Raw genomic sequence first — 17,200 nt, 5'->3', positions numbered from 1 at the left:
GAAGGTTCCCTTAATGCGCATGGAAATATGCGCTTGAATATTTCAACAGAAACACGGAGAGGGGGCGTTGGCGGGGGTGGAGCAGGAGTTGATGGAGTATAAGTAAACAACATAAAGTAATGCATAAACAGCATATGTCTGGAGTAACAAAAATGTCGAAAGTGAACGTAGAGGCATGTTTTCGGCATATAAATAAAACTGGGGCCGTATTCTGTCAGCTCTCTTTTTTTCTTTCCTTCCTATTTGCCCCTTTTTTCATTTGGAGTATAACAGTCTGCGACGTCAGAGGCGGCGGCCGGAGAATAATGTCGCTCGCCTACTGCATTATCAAAGCCAGACGTGACCAACGGAAACAAGCACAAGCAAGAAGAGGGGAAAAAAAAGATTACAAAATGCGGCCCCTAGTTGGCCTCGGCATTCATGGCTACGTGAATTATAGCAGGAAGTAATTAGTTAAATGGCAAAATAGCAAATGTCACCGCTGTGATCTTGCAACGTGCCGGAAAACCTACGCTTTTAAGGCATCATCGTAGCCAGCCGTACACATCTGAAAGATCAATGTTTTACATTTTTATAATACGAGATAATTAAAAAAAAAGAAACAAGCGACGTCGACGCCATTCATTGAAGTCAGAATTCGGCTTTCTTCTGTAAACAGTGTCTTACAAAAAAAAAAAATCGGGAGGAAGTCTCAAACCAAGAAGAGCAAAGGGGGTCTGTGTTTAAAAAAATTGCAATCAATTCAATATTTACGAGCAAAAGAAGATTCCTATAAACAACGTTTGTTTACAAAAATAATTAGAGACGTGTTACATTTTAGTCAGAAATAGTTTTCTAGGACACGTTTAAAGTGCAAATGAAACTTCAGCTTTCACAATTGTATCAAAATTACTCCAAAATAAAATTGGGGAGAAAATTTAAAGGTTCATGGCAGTTAATAGTAATAAAACCGACCGAGCAGAAAATTTTTTGCAGTTGCAGTTAGCATTAACATAGTCAGGAAGAGTGAAGACTTCATGCCTGTAATATTTATGCAAAAAATGTGTTACTGTTAGGATATAAATGAAATATATCTTCTGCTAATTTTTTTCCTGGCAAAAATAGGCACCACGAAGGAGGCTTAAAATGAGAAAGAACTATGATACAGACAGTTTTTCTTTAATCGAGTTAGAAGCCAACAATAGGAAGAGCATGAACAGCTTAATTATGAGACGCAGTAGTTGCTATGGTTATTAATAAACAAATAATACAGTGATAAAAGTTTTGGAGAATCAAAATATAATCCAATATGCCTTAGGGCTTTGATGTCGAAAATAGTCAGTTTAGTGGCATCTTGCACGTGAAAGGCATTGCTAACATGAGCACAGCTCTGAAAAAAAATGAAGGAAACTGTGCTAAAAACAAATTGAAGATGATTGAAGGAATGCGATGCCATACGTTATCTGGAAAAAAATCCTAACGGGGTCACCGAAAAACCATAAAGTGAATTTCAAATACTTATATGGTTGGCATGGTAGAGAAAGGGGAGGAAGATGGGTTTCTTGACATCACTAAGTGACCAAGGGAGGGCAGAGCCTGTCTAAAACTATCTAATATACCGGAAAAGGTCATTTATGTAGGGCAAAAGAGGAGAGGGCTGAGTAAATCAATACTGAAATGTTTATGGAAAACCCTTGAGTGGCACGAAAAGTGTTATTGTCGCAGACAGTTTGTGTTCAATTGCATTCTTAATCAAAGAAAGAGCTCGACAAGTAATATAAGCCTCCATCATAGAATATCCCAGTCGGACCCGAGTAAAAGTTCGACTTGTCAGCGTTATGCATTTCTCAAGCCCAGGAGTTCCAATCAATATACTATCAGCGTGAAATGAAACGCGAAAAGGAGAACCGTAATAGGAAAACACGAACAGATAAATATTAGCTGCTGGAGAAGAAAAACATGCAGGGTTCATTAACATTTCCTCACAATGGTCTCCTACTGTCAATACACCCTGTAGTATGTAATGTACTGTAAATATGAAATAAAAATGCTGAAAAAATGTTGGAATCTGACGCTGACACTACACAAAAAAAATTTGCAGTCGTAGGTCCGGTAGTTCTTCCTTTAAGAGTTTTCTTTGTGTTCTCTGCTAGGCAGATTTGCGCCCACACAAACATGCAACAACTTTTTATGACGTATATTGTGCTTATTTATATCAAAATCACAAATAACCTTATGGTAAAGCACGAGAAACCTGGGAGCTACTTGGCCGCTGACAGCCGAAATCTGATTTGGAGGAGGCAACCAACTAGGAAGGCTGCTCAGAGCACCCCTATTATTACGTAGTTCTTGAAAAGCTGGCTGCCTGGAAAGCAGTGAGTACCCTCTGACTTGCAACAGTAGATAGGCTGCAGAAGTTTTTTTTTTTTTTGTTAATGCCGGGAAAGACAACTGTGCATTATAAATGATGTACGCGGGATCCAACGAGGATTCAAATGTTGTTTGTGTTAAAGCCTTACTGAAGAGAACAAATACAGTACAAAAAGTTACCTACAATTCTAGAAGTTGTAATCTTATTAGTAAACGAATCGACAGCAAGATTAGTACATAAACACTTCCTAAAGGCGAAATTCTTAGAGGAGAAAATTGAAATTTTTTCCCCATCCTTGCTAATGGCAAGCAGTTTTTCGAGAATTTTGGCTACTCAACAGGTATATCAACGTCTGCTTTCAGATACATCAGGAAGATTAAGGGTCGAACTTAAACTAAAGTAAAAGATTAGAGGCGATCGCGACCAGTGTTGGGAATACAGCACTGCCCCAGAAAAACGGTATAAAAAGCAGCTTAAACGAAGGTCAGTATCACCAAAACGTCCGATTAGCAGCACAGTGGGTGAGATGACCCCATATGTTGAAGTCGAAGTTTATTTACTCTTGAACGAATAAAGGCATCGAGAGCAAAAAGCTCCCAGGATCTTGACAGGGTCTCGAGCCCTGAAAAGGAGGGCAGCGCTCCGACCATATATATACATAAAGAAAACATCAAAGACACAGTGGAAGGGACACAGTGGTATATAAAATGCGGGGACACAAGGTTTCTTGCCAATATTGAACAGAATTGAACAGAACAATATTGAACAGAATAAGTAAGTTGATAGATGACTACGAAGCACAGCGTTAAGCTTAACAGATTGTGAAAGATCACGATATCAAAATAAACACAGAAATATAACAACGACAAGATACTATATACTTTTAAAAAGAAAAATGGAAATGCCAGACAAAAAAAAAATTCAACACTTTGAATTTATCTCATAAACAGGTGACCCCACACTTATGAACAAAGTTAATGAAACAAAGTGGATTGGCTAGAAGAGGAAATGCTCAGACCAGCATTTGTGACATCACTCAGAAGGAAAGAAAGGCATTGCCTCAGCTTCTCCAAACCATAGTTAGTTCTAGGCGTACTGACGCAAAACTGCTTTGTGCAACGTAAAGGGTATATGCTCCCATAGCTTACAACCCCAGTCATGTTGGTGAAAACTGTTATTTCTTAATTCATGCTAGTAACGTTGCGCTGATCTCAAGTTATGCGCATGGTACACATTCCTCATGTTATCACAAAAATGAACAAGGGAGGGGAAAACCTCAGGTTGCTTGAGCCTGAGGCTCAAGCAACCTCAGGTTTTCCCCTCCCTTGTTCATTTTTGTGATCGCAAAGGACCATCAACCACACCCTCTCTCTACCATGGATTCCTCATGTTAGTAAGATTAAAGAGCTCTGAGATGGGATGGTCCCAAGGCAGATTATAAAATATCCTGATGGCTTTCTTTTGCAAGAGGTGGAGCTCTTCAAGATTTGGTTGAGTAGTATTTCCTCATAAGAGGTGACAGTAATATAAATGAGGATTAAATAGATATTTAAACAACAGAAGTTTAACGCCATTTGGAAGACTACTGTGGCGCAGGACGAGAGCTACTACGCGGGCAGCCTTTAAACCCATGAAATCTGCACGTTTGTCCCAAACAACTACATCTGTAAACAGCTAGGATTTTGAAAGGCGGCACGACTTCAATTGGATGACAAGCATACTCACGACTACACTGCTGCGCATTGGTATGGGGCACGACTTCAAAGGGCAATCTTGAACGGCTTCATATCATGCAGAAGAAAGCGATTCGATTTATTGAAAACTTATCAGCACGTGAACATACTCAAGGTTTTTTCTATGAAAACAAGATTCTTACATTTACTAACGTATTTCGCCAAGTACTAGCACTCAGAATATACAACGAAATCAAACGTGATCAACCAGGCTTTTTCGCAACATATGAACGCGCTCACTGTGGCTACGAGTTGAGAAATGTATTGTTTACCTCAAACCTGATCAGAACATCTTATGGGAAGCAGTCGGTTAACTTTCAAATCCCTGCACTTTTAAACATGTTTCAGGAAATTGTTCAAATAGTCTGTAACTCCAACTCAGTAAATAGTTTTAAGAGACAAGTTAAAACTTTTTTACTAGATAAAACATAACTACGCTGAGTTGTGCCTTTGCATTGTATTCTGCCTGCTCAGTGATTGATGTTTCTAATAATGGCGTCTTGTACAGCATCTTTCTGATTGTTTTGTAACTGCACAGTTTTGCTGCCTCCTTATTCTTTCTTGTTCTTGGCGCGACCGGCCACTTGTATATATCCTGATGCAATATTCCGGAGACGAGGCCTCGTCAGGCGTGCATTAAACGCCTTTTGCCTCGTCGACCTTGGCAGTGCTTTATGCCAATGTGTGTTATTCGGTCTTGTATTGTAACCAGTTCTGTCAAAATAAAATGATCAAACAAACAAACAGGTAATTATGCGATCAAAGCTCAAAATTTCACCCTTAGGACTGAAAAACATAGCTTCTGTTCTAGTGAAATTGATCAATAACGTATCTAGATTTGACAAGTGCACAAGGTTCGAGAGTGTTCAGTTTCCTTCTTCGACGTTAATTAGTGACACTAGGGCCAATTACTTATATTGCCCGGGTTTAGCGTCAGTTAACCCGTTTCAAATGCAGCAAACTGAACGAAAGCGTCTGAAAAACGCGAAGCCTGATTCATTAAATTAACTTACTTATAAAGCGAGTTTCTCTTGCTCCAGCCCACCGGCCGCACTCGCGTCAGAACGAGTCCCGAGAAGCCTTTCTACTTCTTTACATTCGTGATCGACAACCGCGGTTCCGCAGCCATCTCCTTCGTCAACAACCAGCAGCATCTGCCGCCACCACACTTGCCCCGGAGTCGTCTGCTTGGGGCGCCGAGCGTCACTCCGAAGGAACAGGGCGGCTCTGTTTCTGACTGCTCACTCCGAATGCGCAAACAGCTTCAAGCGACCGGAAACGGCATCCTGCGGGCTCCGCTCACCGCTGCGGAAGATTCGGAAAACACAGGATCCTCGCGCGGGGGCACGTCGTCGAACCGAGCCGCAACAGCGGCGCGCAAGCACTGCGGATCCGACGGCGCGCTGCTCTGCCGAGCGGAAGCAACGGGGAACGAAGGCGCCCGTGCGTGCGCTCTCAGTCAACTTTTCCAACACTCGAGTTGCGCGCGAGCGTTTCTGAGAGAGAGCCGCGGTCGGGCCTTACAAACACCGTACCTGGCTTGGGCGCGAGTCGCAATCTAATCAGTCGGTTCCATAAGAAGATCCAGTCGCTGTTTAGCGCAGTCGGAACCGTGTCTTCGCTAATTGAATTTGCGGGCGGGCAGGAGGGAGCGACTGGCATGCGGGAGAGTTGGAGCGTGCGGAGCGGAAGCGCCGTGCCGGGGACGAGCGTAGACGCGCACATATACAGGGCGCGGAGACGACGTCGTGCAGGAGCGGAACCCCATCTCTGATTAAAAAACGATTCGCCCCTCTACATATGCGAGGTTAAACATTGACACAGCGGTGGTGGAGCTTCGGGCTCATTCTCAGTGATGGCGCTCGGCAACTGCTCGCAGTCGTGGCTGGGTCACCGTCGTGACGCACACACTCTTTGACCGCTCGTTAACGGTATGGCGCTACAGTCGCAAGCTTAAGTACTTTGCGCATCGCCCGCAATGAACAATAAATCAAGTTGGAAGATTTATATGGCCTTCCTCAAGAAAGATCTAATAAATTGAAACAGAAATATACGGGCAAGCCCTCTATGCTTATAAACTACGAAAGGTTTAAACGATATATTCGTCGACTCATATGTTGACAACAGTAAAAAAAATGGCTCTGTAAAAATTTAGTGTATCACATGATCGGATGCTCACCTTAAGATGGCAATGAAGAGACAAACACCTAAACTCCCAAAAACGTAGCTGCCATTATCGCCGTTGGTTGCTTAGTTGGAATGTTACGTGTCAAGAAAGACGATGTACTTCGTACTGCATGTTGACCACGCTGAGTGTGCAGCATTTTTTCTTCCAGCCTGCTGAAAAATAGAGTAAAAAAAATAAAATAAAAGTCCAGGTTACGCGGTGATCCAGGCAAGTGCTGCCCGATGACATTTTCTACGCAGCTTTTATAAAAAAGACCGCCTTATTGGGAGCAAGGAATACGCAAAGGCGTTCAGTGATTGGGTCTCGTTGGACAAAGTACAGCACTCCGACACAACGGGACGACGTTTAAGGTGTCTTCACGTGCAATTTTCGTGTCTGCGGATGCACCCACCGAATACTCAGTGATGCCCATCGAAGACCACAGCACTTGTAGCTGAACGCAATAGGAAACGGACACGACGGGTGAAATAGCTGCCGCGAAACCCCCTATATCCTTCCAGAGAAATCCAGTTGGCATTCTCGCGCTGCAATCGAATGTAGCATGCGACAGGAGTGCAGCTCCTGAGGCATGTTCCTTTCTAAACATCTGGGGCAAAGCGTGGTGCCATGCCGGTTTCTTCCGCGTTGTTGTACCGCCCATTTCTGCGGCGCAGTAATCCTGAAAAGAGATGTTTGCCCCGGGCCAGAAATCCGCGGCGATGAAAATCTTGCACAACCAAAAAAATAGAAAAAAAGGGGAAAAAAAAGAGGGCGGTGGGGGGGGGGAGGGGGGGGGGAATCACGAGAACGAGCCCGCGTTACACGGGCACGTGTGTAGGCAGGCTTTCTTGCAGGGACTCCACCGCGGAGCCGAAGCCATTCGTGCTCCGCGTTGCGTGCTCTGCGTGGTTTCCCTCGCGACAACAAGCCTCTGGAATTTAAACTTGTTCCCGGCGAACAAAATGAAACGAAACGGCCTTCGCGCATCGAAAAAGGGAGCATAAAGCGACGAACGGAACAGCGAACAGATAAAGTAGTCGAGGCAGGGACGAGTGAAGCCGCGAGCTCGACAAACTAGTCAGGCTCTTCTTCGAGATACTCTAAGCCAAAGTGCGTCAGAATTCCGCGCGGCCCGGCTTCTCCGGCTCAAATGTCAGGGGGCTTCGGCTTTTGCAACCATGTTTCGGCGTGCTGGCGACTGCTCGGCATCCAGTGGCGAATGTTTTCTCGTTTTCGCCAGGTCTTATCCTATTCTTCGACATCCGAGATACGAGGGTTACGTGCAGTTGCCGGGTGCGCGTGTGGCCATGCCCCCAACTGCGGCGACAGCAGCAGCAGCAGCGGCGCGCAAGGCAGCGTCGGTGGAGCCAAGAGGGCGCATATTTCGTTTGCGCCGCATACATAATACATGCGCATCGAGGTGCACAGAATCTACGACGCTTCGCGACAAAGTTTCGAGGTGGCTCCATCAAGCCGTTGCGGTGACAAAAGATGAAATTTGTGGCCACCGCCGCCCTTCGTGCCTCGTTGGGCGCGCTTGCTGTGTGCGTGTGTAACGGTGAAGCCGCGGCGTGCGGCGCGCTTTAGCCGCCAAAAGCGGCTGCACGAACTCGTGTGGAGGGTCGCGTTTAGGGAGGTTGTAACAGCAAAACTTTCAGCCTGTGCTGCTTCGCTCCCCAGATACCATGCGGTTATGAGCTTCTTGCTGGATTTTGTTTTTCGTGCTGGTCTAACGCTTGTGACACGCTCGAAGCAAATAAACTATCTTGAACCATAAAGTACTGAAATAAAATATGCAAACAACAAAATAAACTGGCACTCTCTTTCCAAAGTCTGGCCTAAGCCTGTTCCGATCCTTACAAACCATTTCTTAGAGGGTCTTGGTCAACGCCCATCTACATTCTGTTGCAGCGCTCGCTTCATTGATACAGAAATGGTTGTAAAAATGTCAGAGTATGCTTAGATTTAGTTTCGGATGCAGGCGTTCGTTTTCGTCGAGTCCCGGGTTCCGTGCCTTGCCCGGTACTCGGCCAGACGTGCACTTCTCGCTATGCTTCATGAAGATGCCCGGTGTTGCAGTGAGCGCTCGCAAATGACGCCGTAATGGAGCATTTATCTTGACCCTTCTCCCAGCGGGCAACGCCGTTTCTCGTTCCGCGTGCTCCGCGGGTCTGCGAATGGCAAAGAGCGGGCGCAACCCGGGAGGGAATCGGAGGCCTGCATAATTTGAGTGTAACAGGGCCGGGAGAAGGACCCGGCAGCCGGCAGGGCGCTCGTTCGACTCGCTCGTTTTCAACTGTACTTCTCCGAGTGCCGCGTTCTCCCGTAGGTTGCACAACGCACAGTTCACCGAGCACTGGTTTGAAAAATGTTTGTTTTGTGAAAAATAAACGGCACAAAATGAGAAGCATGTGCGAGGAAGAAGAGAATGGGCGCAAAAGTTGGAGAAGCAGCAGAAAGCGGCTGCTTACTGCGGGGCGGGTCATCCTTCTTGTGCCCTTATACCTCGGGAGGTCCCGTGTTTTACTTTCCAGAAAAGGCGAGCGCGAAAACACCGCCGCCGAATCGATTGGCGCTCCTCCACGCGCGCTGGCTATCTCTTATTGCTTCAAGTTTGCCCCCGCGCACCGGAGACGCAGCGGGCAAGGGCCGACTGAGTGCCCCGTGCGCCCAGTATGCGGCCTGGAGTCTATTTGACTTCGGGGCGCTCCTGGGTCGTGAGTTGAAGAAAAACAGCGCCTGGCACTGGCGTCTCTCTGCGAGAGCCAGCGTTGCGTGCAAGCAGTGAAGAGGCTTCCGTAGCAGTGCGCGCGCGCTCACCTTGCCTCGAGCGAGTCCCGCTTGTGCGCTCCAAGGATGCCCTGCATTCAGAGGCAACGGATTTCACCGCCCTCGGCTGTGCACCGTAACGAACGCTGGCCAGGGCCTAGAAACTGCTTGCTGCACGCCAGAGCCGAACGCAGCAAAAAAAAAAAAAAATGCATATTTAAAGAGGGAGAAAAATAAAACAAAAACATCGCCCAGCAGAATCATCTTCAACGCTGGATAAAAGCAACAATGACAATCCTTGAGTAGAAGCTTATTCCATGCAAAATCTGCTCTAGTTGCAGTATTCTACAGTTTCAACAATTTCTTTTATGCCTTCTGTGACTTTTATCGGACAGGCTGAACAAAATCTTGCGGACTGGTTGCTGCCACTTTATCAGTCATTGTTTCAGGACGCACTTCCTCTAGTGTTTATGGCAACCATCTTAGGCGTCGTAGTACGTCACAAACGAAAACTTCTGCATTCACCTACTGGTCATTGAAAATGATAAGCAGGTGGATCATCCCTAGGGCCCTTCGTTTTCGGTCAAAACCCAATTTTATCCGATTCTTATACTTCGAACAGATTTGTTAAAACTTGGATTAAGCCCGATTCCTATCCAAAAATACTACTTCTACAGAACGGCTTACATCACTTTTCGCGTTTGTTATCCGATGTCTTGTCTTAATTCGAACTTCAGTTCGAAAAGTACGCTTTAGGAGCGACAAGCCAAAACATGAGTATTGACCCGATGTTTAATTGCCATCATTTTATCAAGCGCTATTCTGTTAACGACGTCCTGCTCAAAGGCTCTTCTGTGCTTAAAAGGGCCGCTGTGATGTCCAATGATTGCTCTTGCACTGTACTGCGCAGGCAGGCAGCTCTGTCACGGAAGTACTGTGTACAACGTTGACAATGTGCGGGATGAAATAATTACAAAAGACAAAAAGTGTGATAAGGTGAAAAGTTTCTTTAGTGAAACGTGCCATTTTCATGTTGTTTATGAAATATATTAAGCAAAAAATATGTCCCTTTATGCCGGGCACAAAAAAGCGCGCTTTCCTGCGCGCTTTGCGCGCGCAAAAAAAAAAAGCGCGCACAAATCTACTAGCGCGCGCTAGTAGATTGTCTTTCGCTGCAAAAAAAAAAAAAAAAAAGCACCCGAAAAAAAATTGAATTACTAAACTTTTTGCTGAACAACCTGATTTGTTCTAGAATTTGACCTAAATAAATATCCCCGATTTTCAGCCCCCCACTTTCGGGAAACAAAGCACCAAGAAACAAAGGGCCTTAATCATCTATCACGGAGTATTTGTCAGGTTCACTGCTCCTCCTGAAAGTGTCTCGGAGATTGGTCGGAAAATGCGCTTCGTATTTTTAAAGTTACAGTGTTCCCATGCATCAGAATCATTCAATATATAAGGCGTGAAAATTAAAGAGGTGAGAACGACAGCTTCCGCAACGTGAAGCGCGCGAAAACTTCTTTTAAGTCATAGCGGTGAGCATGGCTGAGGTTTGGTGTTCGTGTCCCACGTGATCAATCGGCTCGCGGTGCCTGCTTACTCTCTGAGCAGCCTCGTTGCGTCTTTGCTGCTGACGTCGCCACTCATTAAAATAACAGCTTGTGCTATTAGAAATTTTACACATACTTGCATATACAGAAGTACTGCCACCTGCCAATGGCTCAAGTTGTCGACCTATAATTATATGCCACCTCTTCAAGGTTCATTCAAAATAGCGCCAACTATAATTACAGCTGTTGTAGGAACGAATTGCGCACAAAAGACATACACAGGAAAACACGAGGGAGACTGAAAAAGCGCAAACTATCGTTCGTTGATAGTTTGCGCTCTTTCAGTCTCCCTCGTGTTTTCCTGTGTATGTCTTTTGTGCGCAATTCGTTCCTACAACAGTATGCACCAACTCGCCCAACAAGAAGTTCTTCATAATTACAGCAAAAGCCGATATACATAGAAAAAGTGGGTTCTTGTGTTAAATAAAAAAAACGCATGTTCTTTCTCCTGTGCTTTCACGGCAGAGTTCTCATTCTTGCAACGGCCTCTTCGCATGCTACTTCCTCATTACTTTTGCCTGTGAATGCACTGTTGCGAGTAGACTAAACAATTAGGACGAAAGCGGTCAATAAATATTAAAATTGAGCACTTGTATCTCGAATACCGCGTATGCACCACAAACAAACGTGTCTTCTTAAAGTTTCGTTGAAACATGTGCATCACCCACAGCGATTGGATCAATAGCTATAGTGTTCTTCTGCTGAGCACTAGTTCTCAATTTCATCTTGGCTGCGACAGCGGGAAATGCAGAAAACGTCCTTGTATCGATATTTTCATGGACGCTAAAGAATCCTGGGCGGTCGAAATAAACCTGAAGCCGTCCATTGCAGGATACCTTAAAACCTACATGGAGTGTGCCAAGCACTTCTTTCTGGCACCTTTTGAAAAGCGCAGCATCGATTCCCTTGCGCAGTGATACATTTGTCTTGCATCAGGCATCGAAGTTTCGTTCTGCCTCACTCCCGAGTCTCCCCTTTTAGGCACCATAAAAATATTAAGGCTCGCGGACGTAAGGAAGAAAAAGAGAGACAGGAAAGAATCGGCGCAGCTATATTTTATTATGCCGTTGCATGATGCAGTGGTGTGCTTCGTTAATTTGATTTGAACGGTGCGGCCTTCTGTTTACCTATAAGAAATGAATCTAGGTCGTTCAGGCAGAGCAATCGAGACACTTGCTCTCCACCCACTGATCCTACGTGCGTTCGGCTTCACCACAGTAAGTCTCAACTTGCTGCCAAGCCGACTTTCAGGATGCTCGATAGATGGCTTTTTTTCGCTGCAAGCGTAATAAAAAGAAAGAAGAAGAAGAGGAAGAAGAAGAGGAGGAAGGAGAAGAAGAAGGCAAAAAAGTGCAGAAAAAATAGTGGAAAGCGATCAGGCAGATACCTTGCGCAGCATAGGCTTATTTTATTTTGTTTTGTAATGTCCATGCACCTTTCACATAGCTGAAGCCGTACAGCTGTTCTCCTTGTCCTTTCCGGTGTGCACGCTCTTCTTTTATGAGAGGTTATTTTGTCTACTTAATTTTAGCGCAGGTTCTCGGTTCATTCCATGTTGCAAACGATATAAAATATTTTCTTCTTTTTTTGCGAGCTATGAAGGTTGTATGGAAGCGTGGTTGTATGGAAGCATTCTCAAAAAGTAGGCAGCGAAAAAAACCGCACTCGCTGTAGCTGCTAAAGTGCAAAAGAAATCCGGCCAGATAAATTCATGTAGAACTAAGGAAAAAAAGAACTGGCTGTAAAAGGCAAAGAACGATTGAAAGGAGAAAAATAAACTAACGTTTCCAGTTTCACCGCAAGTGTGCGAGGTGCTCATAAGGAACAATCTCGGCGCTCCCAGCTCTCCAATACGCCAAAAGAGGCGGTGTGAAGGCTGCGTGTAGCAGCAAGAACTCTTATACCCCCTCGTTCTTGTTCTTCCTTTCTTCCCTCTGGCTTTTCAGAAGCGTTAATTTGAGAGACGGCAGCAAGCAGCAGGGTTCCGCAAAGAAAAATAGGCGCGGATATTCTGTGGCGTGAATAATTAGCGGCGCGCCATTAATCAGCGTCGAGTGTTCTCGTGGTGCACCGGGGCGCTCGGGCGCGCGCGGTCCGCGGCGGGGTCCGCGGCGGAAGCGGCCGTATTAATCCTCGAGTAGGCGATCGGAGAAGACGCGCGGTGCGAGCGTGTTACCTAACCGGGCGGCGGGAAGCCGCCCCCGTTCGGGGCCCCTCAAAGGAAGGAGCCGGCAACAGTTACCGCTTCTCATTCCCCAAAAGCGCCGCCGTCACTCGAGCTACCGCCGAACGCCGCGCCGCGGACCTCCCCTGATAAATGGCCCGAACGCCAGAAACTGTACACGAGTTTCCGGTGGCAATACGGCGCGTGCCGCATCTATTTGCCTGAGTCATATTTCGCCGCGGTCTCCTCCCCGCGCCGTCCGCCTCGCGGCTTCTCTCTCCGCGGACCGCAGCGCTGATATCGCGGCCCGCGGCTGCAGCCCCGCAGTCATACTGCCGGCCGCCCCCTCGCAGCGTTCACGACGTCCTCGGCGTGCATAGCGCAGCGGCGGTAATAACGAATGCGAGCTGCTGCTGCTGGCCGTCCCGAATCAGCGCGTGGGTGGCCGGAGGAGAAGCGCGAGGAGTCGAGGAGAGGAGGGTCAATCTCGGCCGCAGCTGGCGCTCCTTGCGGGGGAATTGAGAGCTCAGTGTGTGCGTGTGTGCCGGCCTTTTCTGGCGTCTATGCGCCCAGCGAAATGCTGCCGCCATCGCCGCGCGGGGAATAACGCCGCGCACACTGGAAGGGATTATGATTACAGTGATGATGAAGAATAGCAAGTCTCAACCAATTCTCCGCACCGGTGGGTTGACAAAGAGTAGCTCCACTTCTCTCTTAACGCCTCGTCGCTTTTGATTCGCAGCACTTTCGTGCTTCGATTTTTTTTTATTTTCTTTCATCGGTGCGTTGAATGTTCAATAAAAGCTTGGAGCGCAAACATGTAGCGCAGATAAGGTGGCTGTTGCACATGCTCAGTAAATATCAGATGTGTTGTCCTCACAAAGCTTATCGCGATATACGCAGCGACTGCACTTATCGTGTTGCGGGAGGAAAAAAAAAAACAATTTTTCGCGCCACTCCCTATTTTTTTCTTGCTTTCTTTCCTGCTCCGCAATGGCATACTAAAATGCTATTTCCCAGAATTTCTCGTTTATTACCTGTCTGATGTGGAACATGGATTAAGGCATTCTAATTTATTGAGCAGCGCCCCGCTTACCTCAGTACTGCGGCACGGTTCTAAGCCCAGTATTTTAATCCAAAACTATGAGTGGAATTGCGTGGCAGCATCCAGCTAATTTGATTTTCGACATAGAAAAATGTTGCGCCGTCGAAATGAAATTATTGTTTATCTAGAGCAAACTAGGCAAGTAGAAAGGGGATGAAACTAGAGGGTACATGAAACAACTTTTTAAAAAAATGTCTGGAGCACAGAGTTCGCGCAATCACAGGCGAAAGTGAGCGAGTTTTCGCGATTATCTTGCTTCTTTTCGCTGTCCGCTGCTACTATCCGCGCATAAGGTACACGGGAGAGATTTGGTTTGTCCAGGGGACTGGTGCTGTAAAAGCAGCATGCCATAATTTCCACCGTGCAGTACAGGAACTATAAATAATTATTGTAAAATTAGTGAGCGCTTCCATTTAAGCGTTCCAGATCAGTCCGCGATGAATGTAAATGGAATAGCGCATTCGTTTATAGAACATGTCTTCGCTCTGGCGGCTTTTTATACATTGATCTCTGCGTTAGAGTTTATTATGCATGCATACACCGCCAATAACAAAACATCCTGTAAGTCATCAGCTCATCACAAGGAACATAACGCATCTCATATGGCGTACACGATATACAATGTACAACAGCCCTTACAGCAGCCGCAGATATAACGAACACTCGCTTATTAGGAACGAGCACGGTGCTACCATCAAAATATGCATTAGGACAATGGCAATTAGTCTCAGATACAACGAAAAACTGTGGCCCCACTAATCGGTTATATTGAACAGGAGGCGTCTTAAACTCGACCCCGAAATTGAGAAACTCTCTCTTCAAGCTCAGTGCAGATAGCAAACAGCGTCTCTCAGCTCCCACGACACCACCCCGGAAAGAATATGTGGACCCCAAAAAATAATAACAAAAACACAACATTTTAACTGCAGGCCACCGCCAACCAAGCGCGCGCCAATGGCCCATAACATCGATCAATCGCCTGCGTGTGCGCCGTGTGGGCGAAGCATCCCAACTGGAAGCAAAACCGGGGTTGAGGCTAAACAGTGGCAGCGTCGAAAACGAAGCTACTGCTTATGGTCGCGGATGAGCTAACGGTAGCGATTTGATAGGTTTGGTTGCCTTGCTGGCCATGCTGGTCACGTGGTATGCGTCGGCTGCACAATCGGCTCCACTTTTTGTGCTTCTGTGCAGGCAGCTCCATAACGGGCAGTGCAGCTGATTCATTCTGTGCGCACGTGTAATGCGCTGCTTTCGTCCCTGCATGGGCTCAGACACGATAGATGACGCTGTCAAAAACACACGTGATCAGGTGCACGTGAGTTTGTGGCAACGCGTCATTGAGGCATACTGTACAGATGTTGCCTCGGATGACTACGTTCGTGAGGACGACAACTTTGCAGGAACATGCTTTGACGAAGCCATTGTACCCGAAGTACGAGCACTCCCCGACCACCAGGAATCTATTTCAGAAAGCTACCTGCCACCAGCTACCGTGGACGCTGCAACAACGGTTAGTTTTGTAAGGTACCTGAAGCAGGTTGTTGGTAGCAAGGATCTCGGCGCGGAGACCATGGCCGTCCTGGAGAGCCTGAAAGGTTCCGGGTTGGGGCCTGCTTTGCAGAACTAGCCGTGCATGACGCAGATCTTAATGAACAAACGCCACTTTCGGCTGCAGTAGAGGGAGTCTTACTACGAACATCGGATACAACGAACGCAATCCGCGTAACCGTCACGTTCGTCATAAGTGGGATCAACTGTATTGTAATGCGCGTTTCGTTGTTGACCGACAATTTTTTTTCTCATGGTGTCTCTGCAGCGGCAGTGGACAAGGGCTGCTCTTCCTTGCTTAGGTCGCAGTTCAAAATACAAAATACAAGGCGCCTCACATTGGGCGCGTCGTTCGGCACGATTACGAAGGCGATTGGAATATTTACTGTAGCAGAAACGGAAACGTTCGCAACGTCTGTCTCAGATTGCTATACTGTACTACGCCACGTGAGCTCTTTGCGGCAGCGAAATTGTTATAGCCAGATATAACCAGTAAATAACCTAAGAGGGGCCGGAAGGAGGTCATCTGTGTGTTTACCCCTGAAGAGAGTAAAATAAACAGACGTTTTTACTGAGCTGCGCAAGGTAAGATGGATGGATACGCCCGGTTTGTCAACGCGTGCACTCGAGGAGCGAGACGGCATCGGCCTCTTCCTGGCGCCGGCGCGCAAATCTTGGATCAACAGCATGCACCCGAGAAGGCGCCCCGGAGAGAGCTCGCAACTTCGGTCGATGGGGCCCACGCAAACAGGAAACGCAGTTCGCGTTGCTTTTGCTGCGGCGACGGCGCGAACAAGAACTCTTCGCGCCTCCCGTGGCTGGTCGACTCAACGAGGCACACGTTTCGCCGCCGTTATGGAACCATGTATCAGTGAGCAAGCGAGGAGAGATCTGTTTATTCCTGACACGGCGAGAAACTTTTTGAATGCAGTGAGAAGGGGCTTTCGCGCTACGCGGCGACAGGCGCGAATTTAGCGCAGACTGCAGAGCTCCAGGTACGCGACGGTTTTGCCCTAATCTTCCCTGAATTTTCGAGCACTAGACGAGCTGTTCTCGGGGAAACAACACATAACGGCAACGTTAAGTGAAGAAGGATTTCTAGAAGCACTGCAGCTTGAGACATGCGCAGATCCTTTCCGCTTATAGGAAGCACAGGGAAGTGGAGAGAATGAAGTGCGCGCACCGCTTACACCGGCGCTTTTGCTCTGTTTCAGGTGAAACTAAAGGTTTCACCTGAAACAGGTCCGAGGGAGCGTCGGCGCCTACACACTTCATATGTTGGACGTTCAGCATGCGCTCATGATCGGCAGTCGATGGAGGAGGCCACTCTGGCTAGGTGTCTATGGCGGATGTTTAAGAGCAAAGAAGTGCCTACAAACTTCTCAACAAGGTTAATTAATATAATGGCAACCTATGCGACCAACATGGAAGGGGTACGTTTCACGAAGTCATGTGTTCTGAGTAAAACGAACCACGTAAGAAGAAAAGTATCGCCAGTCTTCTATGAATTACCACAAATATCAAGATGGTATATATATCTGACTTTTATTCATAACTAGCTGTAATGATGATAACTTCGTGGCATATCAGTGCCCCCTTGGAATTCCCATCCTGTCACACACAAGCACACCCAAGTACTTACTATCAGCAAAATATGAAACGCGAACATGACAATTCAACAACAAACCGCAAAACAAGAAGCTCTTTGCCGGTGAAAGCTCGATACTAGCGCGGAGAGGGTAGTTTCACTTCGA

At 46.8% G+C, this 17,200-nt stretch overlaps 1 protein-coding gene across 1 annotated transcript in view; it reads right to left on the bottom strand.

The window, feature by feature from the left end:
* Positions 1-9,374, bottom strand: part of LOC149350274 (uncharacterized) — a 297,408-nt gene extending 288,034 nt beyond the window's left edge. Inside the window, exon 1 of the mRNA XM_089579276.1 lies at positions 9,071-9,374. Within this exon, the coding sequence (XP_089435402.1) occupies positions 9,071-9,117 (47 nt within the window). The 5' untranslated portion in view covers positions 9,118-9,374. The remainder of the gene's footprint in view (positions 1-9,070) is intronic.
* Between the last annotated feature and the right edge of the window lie 7,826 nt (positions 9,375-17,200).

Source organism: Amblyomma mixtum, chromosome 3 (assembly GCF_055824585.1).
Source record: "Amblyomma mixtum isolate Tamu chromosome 3, ASM5582458v1, whole genome shotgun sequence".
NCBI classification, from domain to species: Eukaryota; Metazoa; Arthropoda; class Arachnida; order Ixodida; family Ixodidae; genus Amblyomma; species Amblyomma mixtum.
This window is presented reverse-complemented; position numbering and strand designations above follow the sequence as displayed.